This window comes from Capricornis sumatraensis, chromosome 11 (assembly GCF_032405125.1).
Source record: "Capricornis sumatraensis isolate serow.1 chromosome 11, serow.2, whole genome shotgun sequence".
Classification (NCBI taxonomy): domain Eukaryota; kingdom Metazoa; phylum Chordata; class Mammalia; order Artiodactyla; family Bovidae; genus Capricornis; species Capricornis sumatraensis.
Window position 1 is genome coordinate 52,624,088 of NC_091079.1, and position 25,506 is coordinate 52,649,593.

The 25,506-nt window shown below is 41.1% G+C and overlaps 1 protein-coding gene across 3 annotated transcripts in view; it reads right to left on the bottom strand.

Annotated features, from left to right (window-relative positions):
- Positions 1-25,506, bottom strand: part of SLCO5A1 (solute carrier organic anion transporter family member 5A1) — a 144,529-nt gene that overhangs the window by 5,455 nt on the left and 113,568 nt on the right. For all 3 annotated transcript variants that reach the window (XM_068983974.1, XM_068983973.1, XM_068983975.1), the window contains 2 exons: positions 21,675-21,873; positions 1,979-2,138 (listed from right to left, as the gene is read on the bottom strand). In XM_068983974.1, coding sequence (XP_068840075.1) covers positions 1,979-2,138; positions 21,675-21,873 — 359 coding nt within the window. The remainder of the gene's footprint in view (positions 1-1,978; positions 2,139-21,674; positions 21,874-25,506) is intronic.

Consider the following 25,506-nt stretch of genomic DNA (forward strand, 5'->3'; position numbering starts at 1 on the left):
TGTGCAGCACAGCTCAAAAAAGAAAAAAGAGAAGAAAATATCTTCCTCATTTTAACAGTAAGGATTCAAAAAGTGCATCTAACAACATCAAAATCTGCTGCTGAGGGTTGTTGTTTAAACTTTGATCAGAAGCCTCCAATACTCAATTCTATACTAGTCATGTTCCATAAGGGCTTCCCAGGTGGCAAGGTGGAAAAGAACCCATCTGCCAGTGCAGGAGACCGAGGTTCAACCCCTGGGTTGGGAAGACCCCCTGGAGTGGGAAATGGCAACCCACTCTGGTATTCTTGCCTGGAAAATCCCAGGGACAGAGGAGTCTGGCAGGCTACAGTCCATGGGGTTGCAAAGAGTCTGATGCAACTGTGCACAAGTACAGCCAAGTTCCATATCCTCATTTGGGGTCATAATCAGATGCTGTTTCAGTGGATGTTCATTCTTGGGCTCTCCAAACAGAGAAGCCCCTGGAAAACAGGAACTAAACCTTATTTTTATTTGTGCTCACCAGAGTGCTTAGCAAAACCCTGAAACAGTGTAGGATCAAATGTAAATATCTGTTACATAAATGCAGAGAATTCACAATGCAACCATAACGACTTCAGTACCAACACTAGTAAATGTACCACTGGTTATTTCATTTGAAACCGGCTTAAAAAGGGACTCAAAGGATGTCTCAAACGAAGCAGCCAATGGACCTTTCTGCCTATTATGCTGCTTTTACTGAATGGACATCAGCTGAGCTCACTGTCATTGTGACCTCTCAGCCACCCAGAGAAGCAAGAGGCACAAATATGAAGATGGGGAGCTGCGTGGCTGCCTGTGCTCCAAGGACTGGGGGCCTCTTTGTATGAATGAGGGCCACAGACCAGAGGACTCACTGGCTAAGTCCTTCCCTGGGGGGAGTGAGTCCTCTGGTCTGTGGCCCTCATTTGAAGAGCAGGTCTCATTGTCCCTTTCAATTCAGTCACACCCTGCAGCTCACCAGTTATATAATGAGGAGCCAGCAAGAGGAATCTCAATTCATCACCATAGTTTAAAACTCAGAGATCAAATATGACATCCCCAAGACACGCAGTCAACGGTATCATCCCATATCACCTGCACAGAACAAACAAAGGCACCTTAACCTTTCAATGAAAGCAGCCGCCTACAGTCTGTTATTATGCAAAGAATCGAACCAGGCTCAATAAAGAACGAGTAGAATATGAAAACCTTCTCCCACAGTATTACTGCCTATTTATAATTCACGGGAAAGTGAATTCTCAAAATACCTTATTCTTGAACTGACAGAAATAACTTTACGCTGAACGTTAAAAAAAAAATCTGAATTGATAGTCTATGAAAAATGGCCACTGCCCATGTTCACAGGCTCTGAGCAGGGGAGGTGCTCTCCTATTCTCTTCTGGCAGCACAGAGCATGGTCATCTCGACCTTCACATCCATCATCACAAGGGCCCTGTTGGGGCAGCAAAAGGAGACATCCAGCACTCAACCTTATCAAGTTTCACTGGGTTGGCACAGGAAGTCACTAGAGGGGAATGATGTGGAATCAGAGCACGATATTAACAAACCCCAATTATCCCTGGGAAATAAAATAATAGTATTTATTGCATAATTTCCTTTCCTCTGGGTTTTTGACAGAAGCACATGTGCATTCATGCTCAGTTGCTGTAGTCGTGTCCAACTCGTTGTGACCCCATGGACTGTGGCCTGCCAGGCTCCTCTGTCCATGGGATTCTCCAGGCAAGAATGCTGAGTGGGTTGCCACGCCCTCCTCCAGGGGGTCCTCCCGACTCAAGAACCAAGCCTGCACCTCCTGTGCCTCCTGCGTGGCAGGAGGAGTCTTTACCCACTGAGCCTCCTGGAAAGCTCTTGACAGAAAATAGCCTGTATCTTGTTCAAAGTTTTTGGAAAAGGGAGACTGAAGCCTTCTGTTTGCATACAAAATCTAACACTACAGAAGCTTGTGAAATATACTCACCCCGGTGCTCACATTCCCACTATTAACACAGCCAGCCAGACAAGGGTTAAAGTATGTAATTCCATCCGATCCACAGACTGGCTCATATTCATGTGTTTTACAGCCACAATTAACATTGCAGCTTCCTGTCAGATTCCTATGCGGCATGGTCAGAGAGGGCCTAAGAGAGAGAAGCAGATCATGAGCCGTTAACGTTTGCCAAAATAAAATTCACAGGACAGTTCCTGATGTTAAGTAAGGTGTCCGTTTTAGAGAATATGTCCCCATGAAATCAAAGCCATGGTACCAGAAAGTAGCACCCTAGACAATTATTTTTGTGACTTTAAAACAGAACAGAAAGAAAACATTTTTCGATTTTCCCATACTACAGACTTAGTACATTTGTATCATATTATTTATCATGCCTCAATTCCACCCTCCATCTTGGTAATCTGAGCTCAGAAGTTCTAACCTTCATAGAACTAAACTACTCACTCACTGCAGACACTTGGCTCTATATCGTAACAAATTGAGGCCTCAATTTCTTTAACTGTAAAATGGAAGAAATATTTTTGTGCCAAATTAATAATATTGTGATGAGGACATTAATATGGAATCCATCAATCAGAGCTGTCAACACAAGTTCCTTTGACCAAAAGCCTTTGCTCTGGAATAAATTATCAAAGAAAGACAAGGGACTCTAGAATATTTTTGAAGACCATCAGGAATCAGAGCACTGGTTTGATTCAGACAACCAGAGAAGAACAATTAAACTCTCCTTCCCTCAAGAATGCCCAGATGTGGGACTTCGCTAGTGGCCCACTGGTTAAGAATCCGCCTGCCAGTGCATGGGACATGGGTTTGATCCCTGGTCTGTGACGATTCCACAAGCAGAGGGGCAACAAAGCCGTGCGCCACAACTACTGAGTCTTAGAGCCCGTGCTCCTCAACGAGAAGCCACCACAACGAGAAGCCCGTACACTGCCACTAGAGAGTACCTGCCTGCCCCCAAAACTAGGGCCCACACCCAGCAACGAAGACCCAGCCCTGCCAAAAGCGTTAAGAAAAGAATGAGCAGATGCGGACTCACCGGCAAACACGATAGGTTCTATTTTCTCATGAGATCATGATTTCTGATTCAAAGAAATGATGCAATGTGGAAAACGCGAATAAAATCAGTTCAGGGCAAAAAAGTCCAGTAAGGATATATAGGGCCAGAGGGAGAAGCATAAGGAGATGGCTAAGGAAAGGCAGAGGCAGCCAGGTACCCAGAGGGAACCCACAGAAGGATGAAGGGGCTCTGAGTTCTCACATCCAATGACCTCCTTCTTTCACTTTCAAAGCCACCGTTTTTAGGTGTCACTCATGAAATACTGTTCCTAAAGCCACATGGGCTGGAAATGGCAGATTTCATTCACCTGTCCAGCTACTCATCATCCATTCATTCAACAGATATTTAAGAGTGTTAGTCATGTGCTAGGATTTACCTTTAATGACTATGTTCATTCACCCAGAAGCCTCCTGTTATTTGTTCAAAGGCTTTTCTCCTGTAGCCTCCCTCGCACCTCGATAACTGAGTCATCAAACTTGAACAAAAGGAACAAACTCATAGCAATATTTAAACTTTACCAAGAAAGCCTTCCAAAGAGGGAAAAGTAAAATAAACTCTGGTCATTCCCATCCCTCCAATGAAGTAGGGCTTCCCAGGTGGCGCTAGTGGTAAAGAACCCGTCTTCCAGTGCAGGAGACATAGGAGACACAGGCTTGATCCCTAAGTCAAGACGATGCTCTGGAGGAGGAAATGGCAACCCATGCCAGTATTCCTAACTGGAGAGTCCCATGGACAGAGGAGCCTAGTGGGCTATAGGCCATACGGTTGCAAAGAGTTGGACACAACTAAAGTGACTTAGCACTCGTGATTATTATGTTCATAACACCACAATGCTTGATATTTTGAATCATACCATTTGACAGTTTGAATATACCTTTAAAAGGTAATTCTAAACCAGTAGTTCTCCACAGGGGCAATTTGGGCAGTGTCGAGAGACATTTTTGTTCATCACGACTAGAGGGGTGCTACTGACATCTAGTGGGTAGGGGCCAGGATTGCTTTTAAACATCCAATAGGGGCCTTCCCTGGTGGTCCAGTGGTTAAGACTTCACCTTCCAGTGTAGGGGTGGCAGATTCGATCCCTGGTTGGAGAACTAAGATCCCACACACCTTGGGGTCAAAGAAAACCCTAAAGCATAAAAAAGAAGCAATATTATAACAAATTCAACAAAGACTTTAAAAGTGGCCCACATCAAAGAAATCTTAAATATGTATATCAGTTCAGTTCAGTTCAGTCACTTAGTTGTGTCCGACTCTTTGCGACCCCATGAACCACAGCACACCAGGCCTCCCTGTCCATCACCAACTCCCGGAGTCCACCCAACCCATGTCAATTGAATCAGTGATGTCATCCAACCATCTCATCCTCTGTCGTCCCCTTCTCCTCCTGCCCTCAATCTAAATATATAGATATATATAAAGAACCCAACAATACCCAGAACAGCCCTGGCCCCACAAGAAAGAATAAACTAACCCAAATCTCAGTACTGTATACTGATCTGAGAAACTCTGTTCTCGACCTGTTTCCACATTTCATGGATAATGAAATGGATGTCCAAGGAGGTCAAATGATTCACTATGAGGCTGGCTAGTGCTATTTTAACTGGCATCACATAAAACATATTCTTTGTGCATTGCTCTTCACTAGTTCCTCAAGAGCCAAGTTGCAAGCCATGATCTAATAAAAGGAATTTTCATGCCTGCATGCATAGTCACTAAAAATGATAGGCTTCAAATCCATACAATAGGGTTATTACTATGCCTATTTAGAAGTCACAAGGAATTTCTTATTAACAGCGTGCTTTGTATTCATTTATGACAGCCACAGATTCCAAATACCTCTCCTTTGTGGGTATGTTCACTCAAGAGAAAGGAATCTAAAGAGAATGTCGACACACATGATGACAGGAAGGCAAAAGATTTCCTGAGTTCTGGAAACAAAGGCACAGTCCCAGGTCACCCCTGGGTACACTTGCTCTGCTCTTGAGATCATGATGTCTGATACAAAGAAATGATGGAGTTTTAACAAAATCAAAAGAAACAACAAATAAAAAAGCAGTGGGAAAGGCCATAGTGGTACAAAAAAAAAAAAGAGAGAGATGCTGACACAGTTAATCCTTTACACTGCACTGATTAAAAAAATTATTTTTAAAAATAATACTGTCAGGCTTCCCTGGTAACTCAGAGGGTAAAGCATCTGCCTGCAATGCGGCAGACCTGGGTGTAATCCCTGGGTCAGGAAGATCCCCTGGAGAAGTGAATGGCAACCCACTCCAGTATTCTTGCCTGGAGAATTCCAGGGACAGAGGAACCTGGCAGGCTACAAAGGGGGAGCAAAGAGTCAGACACAACTGAATGACTAACACTTTTACTTTTTTTCTGCCAATGCAGGAGACACGAGTTCAATTCCTGACCCAGGAAGATCCCACATGCCGTGGAGCAACTAAGTCTGTGCGCCACAACTATTGAGCCTGTGCTCTAGAACCCAGGAGCCGCAACCACTGAGCCCCTACCAGCAATTACTGAAGCCTGTGCTTCTCAACAAGAGACGCTACAGCAATGAGAAGCCCACACATCACAACCAGAGAGTAGCCCCTGCTCAGCACAACTAGAGAAAGCCCGTGCATAGCAATGAAGACCCTGCACAGTCATAAATAAATAAATTATTTTTTAAAAGAAAGAATAATAATGTCTTATTTCACTATAACTTAGGCTCCAGAGGACAGACTGGGTTATAATAATAGTGCAAGTGTTGAAATCTGAGTCACACCAAGCAACCTCTTATTAGCTGAGCCGAGCCTGTCCTGGGAGAACACAATGCAATAGCACTGTAGGATCCACACTCATCCTTGTGCAAAGGGACGGTATCACCTTTCCAGTAAGCAAAAAATCTCCAACGAGTCAGCCTTGCAAGCAAGAGGCTCATGTTGACTCAGGGTCCATGTAAGTGTTCTTTCCATGTCAGGTACAAGGACTCACTAACAAATGCCTTATAACTGCATGGTCCAAGCTGGAAACCTGAGTCACACATGACACATTACTATAAAAATCATGGAATAATAGAATTAGAGAGATGGAAGGAATTTCTGAGTTTAACTAAGATAACTGACTAATTTCAGAGCCTAGGAAACTGTGAGGGGTATAATGACATGCCCTACCATCACTGAAGCTTTAAGAAAACTAGCCACAGGGAGACCAAAATGAACAAAAAACAGGAAAGAAGAGCAAGCTTGTTGCCTAATCTTCATTAAATCAACTGCTTAAGGATCGATGCTTATTTACAGTAATATACAACAATAAATGTCTTCCCAGGGGGCTCAGGGGTAAAGAATCTGCCTGCCAGTGCAGGAGATGCCAGAGACATGGGTTCAATCCCTGGGTCGGGAAGATCCCCTGGAGAAGAAAATGGCAACCCACTCCAGTATTCTTGCCTGAAAAATTCCATGGACAGAGGAGCCTGGCAGGCTATATAGTCCATGAGGTCGCAAAGAGTCATACACGACCAAGCGACTGAGCACACACCTACAACAATAAAACAGACAGTGATTTAATCTAAGCAGTGGGCCAAGGAGAAAAGGAAAGATACACCCATCTGAATGCAGAGTTCCAAAGAACAGCAAGGAGAGATAAGAAGCCTTCCTAAGTGATCAATGCAAGAAACAGAGAGGGGAAAAAAGAATGGTAAAGACTAGAGATCTCTTCAAGAAAATTAGAGATACCAAGGGAACATTTCATGCAAAGATGTGCACAATAAAGGACAGAAATGGTATGGACTTAACAGAGGCAGAAGGTATTAAAAAGAGGTGGCAAGAATACACAGAAGAACTATACAAAAAAAAAAATCGTCATGACCCAGATAATCACGATGGTCTGATCATTCACCTAGAGCCAGACAGCCTGTAGTCCAAAGTCAAGTGGGCTTAGGAACAATCACTATGAACAAAGCTTGTGAAGGTGATGGAATTCCAGCTGAGCTATTTCAAATCCTACAAGATGATGCTGTGAAAGTGCTGCAACTCAATATGCCAGCAAATTTGGAAAACTCAGCAGTGACCACAGGACTGGAAAAGGTCAGTTTTCATTTCAGTCCCCAAGAAAGGCAATGTCAGCAATGTTCAAACTACCACACAATTGCACTCATTTCACACTCCAGCAAAGTAATGCTCAAAATTCTCCAAGGAAGGCTTCAACAGTATGTGAACCGAGAACTTCCAGATGTTCAAGCTGAATTTAGAAAAGGCAGAGGAATCAGAGATCAGTTGCCAACATCCGTTGGATCAAAGAAAAAGCAGGAGAGCTCCAGAAAAAACATCTACTTCTGCTTCTTTGACTATGCCAAAGTCTTTGACTGTGTGGATCACAACAAATTCTGCCTCCTGAGAAACCTGTATGCACATCAAGAAGCAACAGTTAGAACCAGACATGGAACAACAGACTGGTTCCAAACTGGGAAAGGAGTACGTCAAGGCTGTATATTGTCATCCTGCTTGTTTAACTTATGTGCAGGGTACATCATGTGAAATGCCAGGCTGGATGAAACACAAGCTGGAATCAAGATTGCTGGGAGAAATATCAGTAACTCAGATGACACCACCCTTATGGCAGAAAATGAAGAGGAACTAAAGAGCTTCTTGATAAAGATGAAAGAGGAGAGTTAAAAATTGGCTTAAAACTCAACACTCAAAAAAAAAACAAGATCATGGCATCTGGTTCCATGGCAAATAGACGGGGAAACAATGAAAACAATGACAGAGTATTTTCTTGGGTTCCAAAATCACTGCAGATGGTAACTGCAGCCATGAAATTAAAAGATTCTTGCTCCTTGGAAGAAAGCTATGATAAAGCTAAACAGCACATTAAAAAGCAGAGACATCACTTTGCCAACAAAGGCCATCTAGTCAAAGCTATGGTTTTTCCAGTAGTCATGAATGGATGTGAGAGTTGGACCATTAAGAAGGCTGAGCACCAAAGAATTGATGCTTTTGAACTGTGGTGTTGGAGAAGACACTTGAGAGTCCCTTGGACTGCAAGGAGATCCAACCAGTCCATCCTAAAGGAAATCAATCCTGAATATTCACTGGAAGGACTGACGATGAAGCTGAAGCTCCAATACGCTGGCCACCTGATGTGAAAAGCTGACTCATTTGAAAAGACCCTGATGCTGGGAAAGATTGAAGGCAGGAAAAGAAGGGGAATGACAGAGGATGAGATGGTTGGATGGCATCACTGACTCAATGGACATGAGCTTAAGCAGGCTTCGGGCGATGGTGCAGGACAGGGCAGCCTGGCGTGCTGCAGTCCATGAGGTCTCAAAGAGTTGGACATGACTGAGTGACTGAACAACAGTTCTGTGTAAGTGGCCACACTTCAGCTTGAGCGTTCTGCTCCTTCCTCCTCTACCGTGGCTTTCCTGGCACTTAGTTTTCACTGTGCCTAAGCGTTAAGAGTCAGGAGCTGGTTTAGGGAATTCCCTGGCGGTCCAGTGTTAGGACCACTGTACTTTCACTGCTGAAGACAGGTTTAATCCCTGGTCAGGGAGCTAAGATCTCACAAGCTGTGTGGCAAGACCAAAATATAAGAGTCAGTTCAACTCCATATCCACAATTCTCAAGCACCACAAACAAATCTAGAGAGATTTCATTTGTGTAATAAGGATCAGGCTATCCATATGCCAGGGTTCTTGGGGAATATTAGATGAGCAAATAGATATCCAGGGTCCAGCATGTTCCTAGCATATAACAGGCACTGCGATGTTGGTGTGCTTTCTTTATCTAGACAGGGCAGAAGCCGGAAGGAATAAAAGTAGCACAAAGAGCACAAAAGGCCTTCGTGATGATTTTCTTAAAAAAAAAAAAAAGATGTCGTTTTCTTACCTACTCCTACTGAGAAATACTGGAAAACTAGGGCTTCCCTGGTGGCTCAAAGGTTAAAGCGTCTCCTAGGTTCGTTTCCTGGGTAGGGAAGATCCCCTGGAGAAGGAAATGGCAACCCACTCCAGTACTCTTGCCTGGAGAATCCCATGGAGGGAGGAGCCTGGTAGGTAGGTTATAGTCCATGGGGTCGCAAAGAGTCGGACACAACTGAGCGACTTCACTCACTCACTCAGATGGGGATCCAGTTTCCTGCCTAATATTTAGTAACTCTGTGTGTGTGTGGGGGGGGGGGGGGGGTGCATGTGTGTGTGTGTGCATGTGCACGCAAGCGTGAGCTCAGACTTGTCTGACTCTTCGCAACCCCATGGACTGTAGCCCGCCAAGCTCCTCTATTCATGGAATTTTTCCAGGCACAAATACTGGAGTGGGTTGCCATTTCCTACTCCAGGGGATCTTCCCGACCCAAGGATAGAACCCACATCTCTTGTGACTCCTGTGTTGGCAGGCGCATTCTTTACCAACTGGACCACCTGACCCTTGGGCCAAACCTGAGTCAATGGCTGCCAGTGCCCCTCTTGCCTACAGGAGGCAAGAGAGACATAATCAACACAGAAGAAAATGAGATAATTCACATGGATAGCTTATACTTCCCCGAGAACTACAGTCATAAAAGTTACCATTACTGTACCCAGTCATTCTTCTTATTGTTAAAGCTTCTTTTAGCTTCGTAGTTAACAAATTCAAACCAGGTGTAACTAGAAATTTACATATAAAACACTACAACTTATACAAACCATCTCTTTAAATCCAGAATAACTTTTAATAAAATGATGTATCCTCTGTATAACGTTTTGAAATGCCTTTATTTTTAAAGTAATACATATTCATTGCAGAAATTTTGGAAAATACAAAAGGACTGAAAGATGAAATTAAACTCACACAGTAATGCTATAATCCAGAAACATCCACCATTACACGGTTAGTGTATTACTTTCTTTCACTGTTTTTTCAGTTGGCATACAAATTAATGTTAATAACATATTGTTATCATGATTTCAGAGTGTTCTAAATTCTGTTTTTCCTGCTAACATTACATGATAAACATTCTCTATTGACTATGTTAATATGAGGTTATAAATGGCAAATTTAGTCCTGAGTTTAACAATAGTCATAGGTTCAGGTTTAGTGTGCTTAAACAGATGTTATATAGTTTTATAGAGTTCCTACGATATTTTTAGATCTCAGTCACAAAATTTAAAAACTCACTGGAAAGAAAATCTGCTGTATTTTTTACCCTCTCGATACTCTTAAAATGAAAACAAATTGGGTTTGTATCTCCCAAGTAGAGCCAAAAATAGATAAAATCACATACTTGCAGCTAGAAATTAACTGTAAGTCTAATAATAGAAGTAGCCAAGATAACCAGAGGATTCCCTGGTGGCTCAGACGGTAAAGCGTCTGCCTGCAATGCATGCGACCCGGAGTTCAATCCCCGAGTCAGGAAGATCGCCTGAAGAAGGAAACGGCAACCCACTCCAGTACTCTTGCCTAGAAAATTCCATGGATGGAGGAGCCTGGTGGACTACAGTCCATGGGGTCGCAAAGAGTTGGACACAACTTCACTCACTCACTCAAGATAACCAGAAATACATATACCTATACATAGACATATATAAGATCCTTTAAGTAAACTGTTCTCTATTTTTGAGGAATTTCCTTTAAAATTAGTTATAATAGATAAAAGATCTGGAATGGCACCCCCAAAAAAAGCAATAGAAAAAAAAAACTTTAGAGCATTAAACTGTCTGAATGGTTTAGTTAAGAGAAATCAGGAATGCGCTGACTAGAAATGCTAGTCACCCAAGGGCCGGTAGTAGAATAATACTATCTAAATAGCGGCAGTGTGTTGAATATGCTCCTTTGTGCTATACAGTAGGACCTTGTTTATCCATTCTGTACAAGATCGTTTGCATCTGCTAATCCCCAACTCCCCGTCCTTCCCTCCCCCACCACCTCCCCCTTGGCTACCACAAGTCTGTTCTCTATGCTGATTCAATATCCTGTGATAAACCATAATGGAAAGGAATGCTTTTAAAAACGTTTATAGGTGTGTAAGTGAGTCACTTCGCTGTACAGCAGAGATTAGTACAACACTGTAAATCAACTATTCTCCAATTAAATAAAAATATTTAAAATAAATAGTGGCAGGATGGCAAGTTCAGGAGTGGTGACAAAGATGATGAAATATACCTTTCAGCAAAGATCTGAATTAACAGACTGTATTTAATTTCTATAGTCTTAACCTCGGCACAATGAAACTATATTAAGAGAAGTAACTTCAGGAGAATACCCCAGTCCCTGAGATTTTGGACCTGTGGGCAGGTAGACCCACTCCATCCAACAGTCACTGCTGAACTCAGAAAATAGAAAATGCTTCTTCATCATGTCATAGCTCAAGAAATCATCCCTAGAAAACAAGTCTCAAAATCAGAAGATGATATAATAGACTTTAGTTTAAGTTCAAAAATATGACATTGACGAAAGATAATAAAGCAAGAATTATTAAGTGATTTATCAGACTTAGTACTGTTGAAAAATTTTGTAAATGGACATCAGACTTAACCTCATTTGAACACATTTTTGAAGGTAAAGAGCAAGTAACTCACACTATACAATGTGTTTATATGAAGTATTGGTTTGGAGTAGGAAATGGTAACCCACTCCAGTATTCTTGCCTAGAGAACTCCATGGACAGAGGAACCTGGTGGGCTATAGCCCATGGGAATCACAAAGAGTCTGACACGACTGAGTGAGTATACACACACAAAGTATTGCTTAAGCTACAGTTTTCACTCTTTTGGCTACAAAATGACTAGGACACACCTGTGTGAAACACAGTTCAGTGACACAGAGGGAAAGCAAACCCCATTTCTTAATTAAAACTGCAGGGACATTGTGAGTGCTGGGGAAGCAGATGTAATTACTTGAGTTAGAAGTGGGCCAGGATACTATCTAGAGCTACTAGGATCTTTCGTGATGAAAAATGATCACACGCTCAAATCTGAATTTTTTTTTACCTTCAATTTTGCCTTCTTGGGGTTAGAACACTTAACATGAGATATCTACCCTCTTAACAAAATTTTAAGTGTACAATACAGAATCGTTGACTAAAGCTATACAGCAGATGTCTAGAGCTTACTCACCTTTTTTGTCGGTACTGTTTTTAGAAAAATGAAGACTTATTTTGAAGGGAAGTCAATAAATCTTTAATAGGATCTATATGGAATGACAAGGTTAACATTACTGTTTAAATGACCAGCAAACACACGGAGTATTTGGACCAAAGTTTAGCAGTTTTCAGTGTCTGCCTGTCTCATAAAGATGCGTGTGCATCAGTGAGCACTCAGTAGTGTCTGACTCTTTGGTGACCCCATGGACTGTAGCCTGCCAGGCTCTTCTGTCTGTGGGATTTCCCAGGCAAGAATACTGGAGTGGGTTGCCATTCCCTTCTCCAGGATCTTCCTGACCCAGGCAGTGAACCCGCCTGCTCCTACTTGGCAGACAGGTTCTTTACCACTGAGCTACCAGGGAATCCCCTTGTAAAGACACTTCTCTCTAAATTCAGAAGATAAAGGAAATTGGAGACCTGATGTTTTGTGCGGTGGGAAGGATTGTCCAGGGCCATTTAGTGAAGTGGGCTTGCCTCCTTTTGGCATCATCAACATTAGAGCTTATTCATCTTGCTTTATTGAAATGTGGTTTCCATTGATTAGTAACTCCATATTTCCCCCTCACCCAGACCCTGGCAACCACTATTTTGCATTTTCATTCTATGAATTTAACTATTTTAGATACTTCCTGTAAGTGGAATTGCACAATATTTGTCTCTCTGATTTCTTATTTCACTTAGCATAATGCACTCAAGATTCATCCATTCTGTCGCATATTACAGAATTTCATTTTAAAGGCTGAATCATTTTCCATTATATGTATAGACATTTATATATTATAAATATTTCTATGACATTTTATTCATCCATTGATGGGCCATTGAGGTTGTCTCTACATCTTGGCTATCAAATCTGAACTTTCTAATAACACATCAAGTTCATTCTACAAAAAAACAAACAAAAAAAACAGTGACTCCATTTAGGCTCAACAGGAAAAGTTCATCCTCCTAAAACATCCCAGCTGCATCCCAGGAACTTAGGTATCTCTTGAGTACTCGATGCTAATTCAAAGATGGGTTAGTCATTCACTACTTTAATGTCAGAAAATTCACCATGTTGGTGAGCCTGGAGCTTGTCATACGAACCTTAATAAATGGAATTGGCTTTTTATATTGTGCTTCCTTCTTTATGTTTCTTTTTTTCTTTCTGGACAGTTTAATAAGCAAAAACATCACATTCAAAATCCAAATCCTAGCTCTATCATTTTCTAGTTGTGTGACTTTAAGCAAGTTATTTTATCCCTCTGAATCCCTTTCTCCTCCTATTTAAAATGATAAAAATAACATCAAAGAATTATTTAACAATTGCTTATTATTGTAGGTTTTATTCCATTTTAGCCTCTCTATAATTTTAAGAGATCGTTACTATTATTAGCCCACCTTAACTATGAGGAAATTGAGGTACAGAGAGGTTAAGGAATTTGCCAAGTACCTTATTCAATCTTCAGAGCAATTCAACAGTGTTAATACTATCCACGTCCTCACCCTAAAGATGTGGAAACCGAGCGCAGAGATGATTAATCTGCCATACTCACACAGTGAGGATGCGGCAAGGCCATGTACTGGTACACTAGTGAAAGAAACGGATGTGTTCTCTACAGTTTCCTGAGTAAAGAGGTGGTGTGTGCACTCAGATATGTGCCTACATGGAATGCAAAGTGTGAAACAGCACCTCAGTGTACGGCTCAGAAAGGACAACAGCTCTAAAATAGATAATCTGGTTTCATTCTGTTCCACTTATTATTAACTGATGACTTTGGGCAAATCGTTGACTCTCTAAGCCTTGGTTTCTTTAACTGAAACATGTTGCTAATAACATATACAGCAAAGTGATATAGTAAGCAGTGTATATAAAAGATATATATGACTGCCAATCACCATCCCTGAGCCCAACAGGTGTCTAACAAGGGCTCCTCTCTTCACTGCCACTCCCTTCATCTCTCTATCAGCTCTAAAGGAGAAAAATCCCACATGCAAGCTCAAAATCAAGCACAGCTGTTTTTACTAGGCAGGCCAACCATGTACTGATGAACATGTTGTGCACTGCACAAAAGCACCCAGCCAAGGGAGCAAGGAGAGGTTGAAATGTAGCCCATTCCCTGTATGGAGAAAGAGCCCCATGATTCTTCACACAAAGTGTCTGAAAGTGTCAAACCTGTGCAGCTGTACCACCCATTCAACTTTAATTCTCTTCCTAGAAGTATTTGGGGAACCAGAGAAATTCTCCAAGGAAACTGGGTTTTTCTTCCACCAATTTAATAAATTTTGATGAAGTCAGGCTGCAAATACTAGAATGAATGGACCCTTGCAGCAACCCCTGGCACTCTAATCAAGTTTCTCTTCGTTGAATACAATTAAATGAGAAAAAGTATACCATAAGTCATGGATTTAGATAATTACAATGTTTATTTACATCTTACTAATTTCAGCATCACTATTTAAGTAATGTCCTAGCACAAAGGTAGGTGCCAGACATTCGTTAATCTTTCAAATAGGGGGAAAAAAAAAAAAGAATTGCTTTGCATAATCTAGAAAGGAAGGCAGTAAAGCCAAGAAACTAACTTTTTTTCAACATATACTAAGTGCTGGATTCTGGGAAATATCTTCCTGTACATAATTCTCAATATCAAAGCTACAAACATTTGTTTATAATATTTAAATGCTTCAAACTAGAGGTTCAGGATGGAGGAAGGAAACATTGACTTTTCATTTGTTACACTTCTGCAGTATTTTAATTCTTTCAATCACATGTGTTTTACTTTAATTATGCTTACAGCCAGGTATGAATGACATTAATTCCATTTTATATACGAGGAAACCAAGAGTCAACAATATTAGATCATTTTTTACAAGGTCACACAGCTAGGAAACGATGGCACAAGTACCTGCCTTTGAAAATAATACTACCTTTGACCAAGGAACGAGAGGGGAGACAAATTCAAGGAATTCTTTCTTGGGACCTCAGTTTTCTCACTAATAAGGCACACTGGGTTGTCTGACAAGAAAAGCAAGGTAAGGTTAAGGTAAAAAATTTGAAGAAAGAAATTTTTTAAAATGGAACCACCAATGCAGGGCATAGGAGAGGAAGCTGACTAGGGCCAAGTAAATGGATTGCTCAGCAAAGATGAGGGCCTGCTAAGAATGGAACTCATAAATTTGTAATGGAGCCAATCAGCACAATTATATAATTTTTTCCCAGTAGTGCTGGGGAGTCCAGAATCAGTTAATTCAGGATTGGCCAGACTAATGTGGGTTTAAGCAAAAGCTTTAGAAGTCTTGAGGGGACTTGCAATTTAAAAGCAGATAAGACATGGAATCTGCCTTCCATCTCTTCCGAGAAAGCACTTAAAAGTAAGTATGATGAAAAAGGATCGAGCTTGCAAAAAGAAATGGAAAGAGTGACACCAGACTCAAGTGGATAAGCAAAGGGTCCTGTGAAATGAGCAGATACCACCTTGGAGAGAAGCCAGCCTACCCCATGGAATCTCTACAAAGCTATGAACCCAAATCCAACAGCAGCCAAAATCCAACCACAAAGCTGAAAACAATGGGACTCATTGGAGATCTGAGGGAAAAAAACTGAATCAGTGGGCCTTTCCATTCTCATACCCACATACCTGCATCCCCAATGCAGAGCTCTGAAATTCATCAAAAAGCTCTTCTTCAAAAGAAATAGGAAAACATTTTAAGAGTTAAGCTTCTACCTTAGATATAGACAACCTAGAATAAAATTCCCTCATTCTTGCATGAAAGGAGGTGGGGAAGAGAAGGGGACATATAACCTGAATGATGCTAGATGAGTCTTGTCAACCTGTAAAACCTAGAGTAAACAAACAGAAAAATTGACCTTTAAAATTAAATGATATGGAGAAGGAAATGGCAACCCACTCCAGTATTCTTGCCTGGAGAATCCCATGGACGGAGGAGCTTGGTGGGCTACAGTCCACGGGTCGCAAAGAGTCGGACACGACTGAGCAACTTCACTTTCACTTTGAATCACTTTGAAACTAATACAGCATTGTAAATCAATTATATTTCAATTTTTAAAAATTTGGATATAATGGGAATGTAGAAATTAAATAATAGATTGTTTTTGTTGTTCAGTCACTAAATCATGTCTGACTTTCTGAGATCCCATGAACTGCAGCACACCAGGCTTCCCTGTCCTTCACTGTCTCCTGGAGTTTGCCCAAACTCATGTCCATTGAGTCAGTGATGCCATCCAACCATCTCATCCTCTGTCACCCCTTTCTCCTCTTGCCCTTAAATAATAGATATTGAATAGCAAAAGGTTGAACTCAGATTTATAAGTAGTTGATAATAATAGATTTCTGGAATGTTTTTGTTTTACATTAAAAAATGAAGCAAGCCATAGAATAAAAACAAGTTTGTATGTAGAAATACCATTTACCCAGTAATAGCCCATGAGGCCCACAGCATAATTATTAAAACAGTGACTAATTTCCAAAATTAAAAAAAAAATTAAATGATAAAATATAAGTCAAAGAAACAAAGTTAAAAAATTGGAATTATATGCACAGAGAGATCTGAGAAGATATTACTCTTGTTAAAGTAACATCAGGATGTTATGAAAAAGGAACACTCACAATACAACAATGAGAAAAATTATTCTCAAAATTTTAAGTTTACATAAAAAATAAAAATCAGGTTTGGAGAAATATCATAGAAAACAGCATATGAAATAGGAGAGAACAAATTAAACATACAGGCAACCAGTCTATAAGTTCCAACATCTGAATAATAGGTGCCCTGGAAAACATGGGGAAAATGAAGAGGAGAGAATGAGTTAAAGATATTGATGAAAATCTACCTGAGGTAAAAAAAAAAAAAAATTAAAAAGACATGTGTTATATTAGAAGAGTTTCAAGAGTATCTAATACAATGAATGAACAAAGTCCCAGGCCAAGACATTCATGCATCCATTCACTCATTCATTCAACAAACACTGTTGCAGATGCATTTTTTTTTTAGTGAAAGTCACTCAGTCATGTCCAACTCTTTGCAACCCCATGGACTATACATCCATGAAATTCTCCAGGCCAGAATACTGGAGTGGGTAGCCATTACCTTCTCAAGGGGATCTTCCCAACCCATGGATTGAACCTAGGACTCTAGCATTGTAGGCAGATTCTTTACCAGCTGAGCTACCAGGAAGCCCTGTTGTAGAATGAGGCTGCAAATGTTATGTAGGCAACTATAGTAACTGTTCTCAAGAAGCTAATATTTCAGAGAAAAAAATACAACAGGAAAGCAAGTAAACAAGATAATTTCAGATAGTGGCAAGTGCTATGAGGAAACTAAAGAGAGGTGATATGATAAACGATGACGGGGGAGTGAGCTCCTTAGACTGGACGGGAGGGGGAATGTCTCTCTGAGAAGGTGACATTCTCAAGACAAAATTACAGGGCAGAGCATTCCTTATGAAATTTCAAAACACCTTGAATGAAAAATATCCTCAAAACTTCCAAACAAAAGCTGGTCACAGAGAGATGAGAACTTGGATTGAAATTAAATTTGTTAAGTATCTGCAGCATTAATGACAGATAATAGGCACTTCCCTGGTGGTACAGTGGATAAGCATCCACCTGCCAAGGCAGGGGACATGGATTCAGTCCTTGCGCTGGGAAGATTCCACATGCCAAGGGCAATTAAAGCACATGAGCAGCAAGTACTGGGTCCATGCGCCCTAGAGCCTGTGCTCTGCAACAAGAGAAGCCACCACAATGAGGAGCCTGTGCAACTCAACGCAGCGTAGTCCCTGCTCACCGCAACTAGAGAAAGCCCACTTGCAGCAAAGACCCAGCGCAACTCAAAAATAAATGAATAAATAAAAACGCTAGATGGCCAAACAATGGTTTAAAAGTTCTCAGAAAAACAAATATAACCTATAATTCTATACCCACTCTAACTACCATTTAAATGTGAAAGAATAGTAAAGACATGTTAATAAACTTACGGATTGAGAAAGCTTTTCTTACCATGAACCCTTCCCTAGGAAGTTATCCAAGGACTTTTTTCTGGCAGAAAGAAGAGTTAACAAATAAATAACTACATAGACAACTACCAGTGGGTACAACTGAGATCTATGAAAGGAAGTTCATGGAAATAAGTTATGCAAAAGAGCATTCAGTCCAGCTGAAACAAGATTATGAAGAGTTTCTGGAAAAAGAAGGATTTAATGAACCAGAAAGTATAATTGAGAACTTATATATATGGGCAAGATAAAGGTCCTTAGTAGGAGAAAGAACAGGCCTTTGGACTCAAAGACAAACAACACAAGAAATTCATGGTCCAAATATGATACAGTTTTGAGCAGATTCCCTTTCCCGACCTACTTAGTAGATGACTACTTCTTCCTCCATCCCTCTATTTTCTGAGGGAAATGAACCAGTCTCTGTACTTAAGAGCACCACATGAAGGAGCCCTTTGGTGAGATGCTAGGATCATGATAGAGGAATTCAATAAAATTCATTTGCAAAATGAACAGTAGGTCCTGGGCCCCATCCAGTCACCACCTCACCCCGAGCTCTAGAATGCCTAGCAGCTGGGCTTAAAACCCTGAACCCACCACAACACAGCCCCAGCCAAGAGACAGGAGTATCCTTCTCTTGAGGAGTTGAAGCACCTCAGAAGTAAGACTTCAGGTTCTGACAGCGAACACCACAGTGAAAATGCCAGCTGTCTCCCTCCAGGTACCCTGTGGTGAGATCCACCAAATGACAAGCCCTACCTTCAGACACAGAGCCCTACTTCTCAGCCTTTTAAATTCACACTTTTTAATACTGAGAGAAAGCTCAGGCTGGCTTGAAATTTGAGGGAAACTTTCAATAGAAGGGAGACAGCAAAATAGAAAGCAAGCACTCAGAGGATACAGACAATTCAGGAAGGAAAAGAAACTCTAAATAATGTTGCAGAAATAAGAGAAGCTATCCCATCCATGAAGCAAGAAGACTAGGAGTAGGGAACAAACATCAAGAGAGAACTTTGGAAACTAAAAACCACAATAGCTTTAAAAAAGAATTCAGCAGAAGGCTGAGAAAATAATGTTGAAGAAATCTTTCCCAAAAAATAGGACTAAAATTAGATATAAAATAAGCTTTAAAGATTAAGAAAATGAGAGAATCAGTGAAGGAGCAATAAGAGAGAGAAAAAAAAAACTGTGGGGGAGAAAATATCAACACTGAATTTTTTTAAAAAGTTAAAAATAGAAATGAAAAACATGATCTCCAGACATTTAAAGTTTATCAAGTGCTTAGAGGAATGAAAAAAGAAAAAAGAAAAGAAAAAGACCCACCCCAAAGTGTATCATGGTGATATCTGGGAATACTGGAAATAAACAGAAACTTCCAGGAAGGAAAAGTAAGACACATACCAAGGACTGGGAAAAAGGAAGGCCAAAATTCCCACAACAGCATTAGAAATTAGACAACAATGGAATGAAAACTTTAAATTTTTTTAGTGAAAGTGATTTATCCAATCCAAAATTTTTTACCTAGCCAATTTGGTAATAAAACGTAATTTTTTTAAAAAAAAGTCTATTTCATGAAAAATCTCAAAAAAGTAACCACCTTTACAGGCTTCCTATAGCCACTGGAAGATGTGCTCTAATAAAATGAGGGAGTAAGACAAAAGAGAGACCTTCACAGATCCCAGAAAACCGAGGATCAGTACAGAGAGAGGCATCTAGGATTCCCAGGTGAAAGTGGGGTAGCAGTCCCAGAGAAATCCCATACAGATGACTCCAAGGGGTGGGGGACTGTATTCCTGAGTTCATCAGATGGGCGAAAAGTAACATTGAGATTTCTTGAGTCTTCAGAGGATATGGGAAGCTAGATTCAAATTCAAAGAAAACAAAGGAAATGAAAATAAAGTGATGATTTAATTCCAGGAAAATCACTGCTGTACAAAAGAGGAAATCTAATCATGATACAGTGCTTGAACCTCAGCTGCTAACAATACTGTCATGATCATACCATGAAAATATCAAAAAAGAATTTGAGAGCAACTTGGGAAGAAAATGCTAAACTTCTCATTTACCAGGACAGGAAGTCAAAAATAATGTCTCAGTTTGCTTAATTTATACAGTATGCTTTAAAAATACAGAGGTAAATACCAGAAGAGATAGCTAAAAAGAATTTTAAATTATCATCCCTGGGAAGCAGGGTTAATCAGGAGACTGATGGGTTTTTCTTAACAAATTTTAAAAATTCTATTTATGTTTGCCAATTGTAGTAAAAATAATTTGATGGAAATTATTCTTAATGTATTAGTGATGACTAATAACCATAGCTAACTTATCTCTGAGCACTTATTCTGTGCCAGAAGACCTGAGAGCTTTATACATGTTTCTTGTGTAATCCTTGCCTGTGATCATTTGGTCAATAGACCAAATGTTTGGGTCCCTGAAAAACACATGTGTTGAAAATTAATGCTCCAGGTTGATGGTATTTAGAGTTGAGATCTTTGGGAGGTGATTCAGTCATGAGGGTGGGGCTCTTACGAGTGGAATTAGTAAGAGCCTTATAAAAAGGACCCTCAGGAGAAGCCTCACCCCCTCCACCATGTGAGGACACAGCAAAAGACAGCCATTGATGATCCAAGAAGCAGGCCCTCACAAGACATGGAATCTACTAGCACCTTGATCTTGGACTTCCCAGCTCTGGAACTGTGAGAAATAAGTTCCTCTTGTTTCTAAGTCACCTAATCTATGGTGTTCACTTACTGCAGCCTGAACAGATGTGCATACCTCGGTTTTGCCATCTGTAAAATCAGGATGATAACAGTATCTACCTAATTAGTGCCGCTGGTGAGGATAGATGAGTTAATATACAGAAAGCAGTTAGAAGAATGCCTGACATGCAACAGTGTTAACATAAGGGTTAGCTATGCATTGACCATCATCAACATGACTACTCACACAGAAAGATCTCCAACCTATATTGTTACATTAAAAAAAATTAAGCCCAGAAAAGTATGTATAGGGTGCTACTTTTTGGATATAAATCAGGGAACACTGAAAAGACACATTCACACTTTCTTGTATAAGGAATATCCTTGAAATGATACACAAGAAATGAATTAAAGTGGCTCCCTGGTTTGTCTTTGGGGAGAAGTGGGATAGAGGACTTGAGGTACATTGTATTTTCATTGAACTTTGTTTTGAAATTATGTGAATGTATTACCTATTCAAATCTTTACATTAAAGAAAAAGAACAGTTTTCATTAAGTCAACAAGCCTTTCTTCCTCATGGACTGTGATCCAAATGCAATGGGAGATATGCCCAGGGTCCAAACAGACACACATAACTGAGAGACCGTGGTCTCTGCCCATCGAGGGTGCAGCACTGCCAGGACAGAGACAGAGACACAGTGAGCCCTGTGCAAAGGAAGCGCACAAGGTGGACCCGGGGATCCAAGCAGCGCTGGGTTTTGCAAGTGACTCACAACCAGTATGAGAGGAGACGGCTCTTCCAAGACACTTACCCTGTCGTGTAGGGGATGTTTATGCCCCCTAGATTGATACTTTCACATCCAACAATAAACAGGGTTGAAAAGCACAGTAAAGACACACCACTGCAGATCATTGCTAGTTTCGCAGATTCTCTTGCACCAAGCTTCAATTTTTTTATAATGTAGCCTCCCAGGACAATGCCAACACCGGCACTAGGGACAATGATGACGCCTGGAGAGAAGAAGGGAAGCACAGAATTAATTTGAAGTAATGTACACAATTTTGTTTTCTGAGTATTCTGTTTCTACTTACTTATTAGTGCTAAGGCAAAGAATTTTTTTAAATACTGTAATCAATAAATCTTCAATGTTTGTGATTTTATAGTACAGTTTACTTTCCACAAAGAATTATATCTAGAATGTGCAAAACTTAACAAAGACATAAAAAGAAAGGCAAGCAAGTGAGCAAAACTTAAATGGCTCTTCACTAAGAAGGAAATTCTGCTGACCCATTAAGATATAAAGATGCTCATCCTCTTTCTCAGAGGGAAATACGAATTAAAGCCACAATGAAAGAATATGCCATGTTAACCATATTGGTAAAAATTGAAAAGTCTGACAATACCATATATAGGGATAAGATACAGAGCAATGGGCATGTTCTGCATGGCTGGTGGGATATAAATTTTGACAGATACTTTGCAAGACAGTTTGGCATTATCTGGTGAAGATGCACACACCCTGTGACAGGCAAGTCCATTCCTAGACCTATTCCCTGAAGAAACTCATGCACACAGGGACCAAAAGAAGTTTACAAGACATCTGAGCACCAAACTGGGAATAAGCCAAACGTCCATTAACAAATACACTGCATGGAGTAAGTTCATGTACTGAAATGCTGCTTGACAATAATAAAAATTAAGGCATATAATTACATACCATTGCAATGAAGTAAAACACAACAAAAAACAAAGCCTACCTGTATTTGTATAAAAAGTTCAAAAACAGGTAAAACGAAATGTTGGTTTAGAAATGAATATACAGGAAGCACAACTATGAAGAGAAGCCAGGAAGTAAAAACTGCCCTAACAGCCAAGATGGTAGGGGGATGGATGGGATCCAGAATGGATACAGGAGCTCCTGGAGAACTGAAGATGCTCCTTCCCATGACCTGGGTAGTCGTTGCACAAGGGTTCACTTTATGATTATTCATTATATCTAAGGGGTTTTTTTGAAGGATAGTCAATTCACAACATGATAATTTCAAGGCTAGAGCAATGTAATTCAGTTACATGTGTATATAGAGATGGAGAAGGAAATGGCAACCCACTGCAGTATTCTTGCCTGAAAAATCCCTTGGAAAGAGGAACCTGGTAGGCTACAGTTCATGGAGAGATATAGATATATAGGTTCTTTTTCATATTCTTTCCCATCATGGTTTATTACAGGATTTTTAATATGGTTCCCCCTATGCTACATAGTAGGATCTTGTTGTTTATCTACTTTATATACACTAGTGCATGTATGTTAATCCCAACCTCTTCATCTATCTCTCTTCAACTCTTTACCCTTTGGTAGCCATAAATCTGTTTGCTGTGTCTGTGAGTCTCTTTCTGTTTTGTACATAAGCTCATTTGATTCATATTTTTTTTTTGGCTGCACCAGGCAGCATGCAGGAACTTACTCCCCAGACCAGGGACTGAACTCATGCTCCCTGCAGTGGGAGGACAAAACCCTAATCACTGGACTGCCAGGGAACTCCCTGTATCATATTTTAGACTCCACATATAAGTTATTTAAGGTTTGATTAAAGCATTTCTGGGTCCATTAGATTTCACAGTTTAAAAAAAAACTAAAAAATTAGTTATATTGTTTGCCCCATGAAACTTATAATCTAAAAAAGAAACAAACAAAGCAAATTAAAGTATGATAGCCTGGTAACCCACTCCAGTATTCTTGCCTGGAGAATCCCATGGACAGAGAGCCTGGCGGGCTACAGTCCACACGCCTGCAAAAGATCTGGACACGACTAAAGCAAGTGAGGGCAAGCAGGCACAAGATAATTATACCAAGGGCAGGGAGAAAACAGGGGAAGAAGCACCTGAGTCTTTCCTGGGAGAAAGCAGGGAGGACTTCACAGAAGTGACAGTATTTGAGCTGACACCCAGCAGATGAGACAGAATCTGCCCAATGTGCCAGCACAAAGAGAATATGCTAAGGAAATATGTGCAAAGGGGCATGCTGCTGCTGCTGCTGCTAAGTCGCTTCAGTCGTGTCCGACTCTGTGCGACCCCAGAGACAGCAGCCCACCAGGCTCCCCCGTCCCTGGGATTCTCCAGGCAAGAACACTGGAGTGGGTTGCCACCTCCTTCTCCAATGCATGAAAGTGAAAAGCGAAAGTGAAGTCTCTCAGTCGTGTCCGACTCTTAGCAACCCCATGGACTGCAGCCTACCAGGCTCCTCCGCCCATGGGATTTTCCAGGCAAGAACACTGGAGTGGGTTGCCACCTCAGAGCAGAATTGTGGATTCAGAGTTCAAGTTATGGGACTGTGGAATGTAAGCTACTGGGGCGAGGCAGGGCCTGGGCAAGAGACCAAGCCCACATGGGTAAAGCCAAGCGAGACAATGAAGGATCATGGAGAGGAGCTCAGGGTGTATCTCTAGGCAACGGGAAGCCACCGAGGAATTCTGAGCCAGGGTTAGAGAGGGTGGGAGGTGTGTGTAACAAAGATCACTGCTGCTGGAAGATGCAGTCAACATCAGACACTTGGTCAGGAGCAAACTGCTAAGGTCCACGTTAGCCACGGTGAGGACCCACACTGACAATCACAAGCTGCAGAGGGAGCGGGGACACACAGAATGTGGCAAGGATCCAGAATACAAGGAGAAAAGGCATGGAGGAGCGCAGCTTAAAAGCCCCATGGTAGACATGCCAAGTGTGATGGGCCCAGGGACAAGCAGGGAGAAACACCTCACACAGTGGTCCCTGTGCTGGGAGCCCAGGAAGAGCCGGTCCAGGGCATTTAGAACTGGCAGCAGAATCCATGGCATTTATGGGATGTCCCAAAAAGAGCATCTTCCTCTGTTCTACTGACTGAATAAAGTCGAAGGAGCAGAGGAAGACGAAGCCTAAAAGGAGATCTCATTAAGAGCAATTTTAAGGGCGCCGTGAAGGCAGAAGCCAGGCTGCAATGGGTTAAACTTTCAGTCATGAGGATTTAAAGACTGGAATTCAAATCTTTGTAGAATTCAGACTCTAAAGGGAAAAGGGGCATGGGTTTAGAGTTAGTGAGGCCCTGAATATTCATTGCAAGGACTGATGCTGAAGCTGAAGCTCCAATAATTTGGTCACCTGATGCAAACAGCCAACTCATTGGAAAAGACACTGATGCTGAGAAAGATTGAGGGCAGGAGGACAAGAGGGCCACAGAGGATGAGATGGTTGGATGACATCACCAACTCAGTGGACCCGAGTTTAAGCAAGCTTCAGGAGATGGCAAAGGACAGGGAAGCCTGGTATGCTGCTAGTCTATGGGGTCACAAAGAGTAGCTGAAGAACAAGGCAGAGCTGGGGCTTGGGGAATTTCGCTTGTTTGTTTACACATGCAGGGGACTTAAGCATAGTTATACGCTCACAAAGAGATTAAAAAGACTGGAGCCGATTATACAGAGTGAAGTAAGCCAGAAAGAAAAACACCAATACAGTATACTAACGCATATATATGGAATTTAGAAAGATGGTAATGATAACCCTGTATGCGAGACAGCAAAAGAGACATAGATATATAGAACAGTCTTTTGGACTCTGTAGGAGAGGGAGAGGGTGGGATGATTTGGGAGAATCACTGAACCATGTATAATATC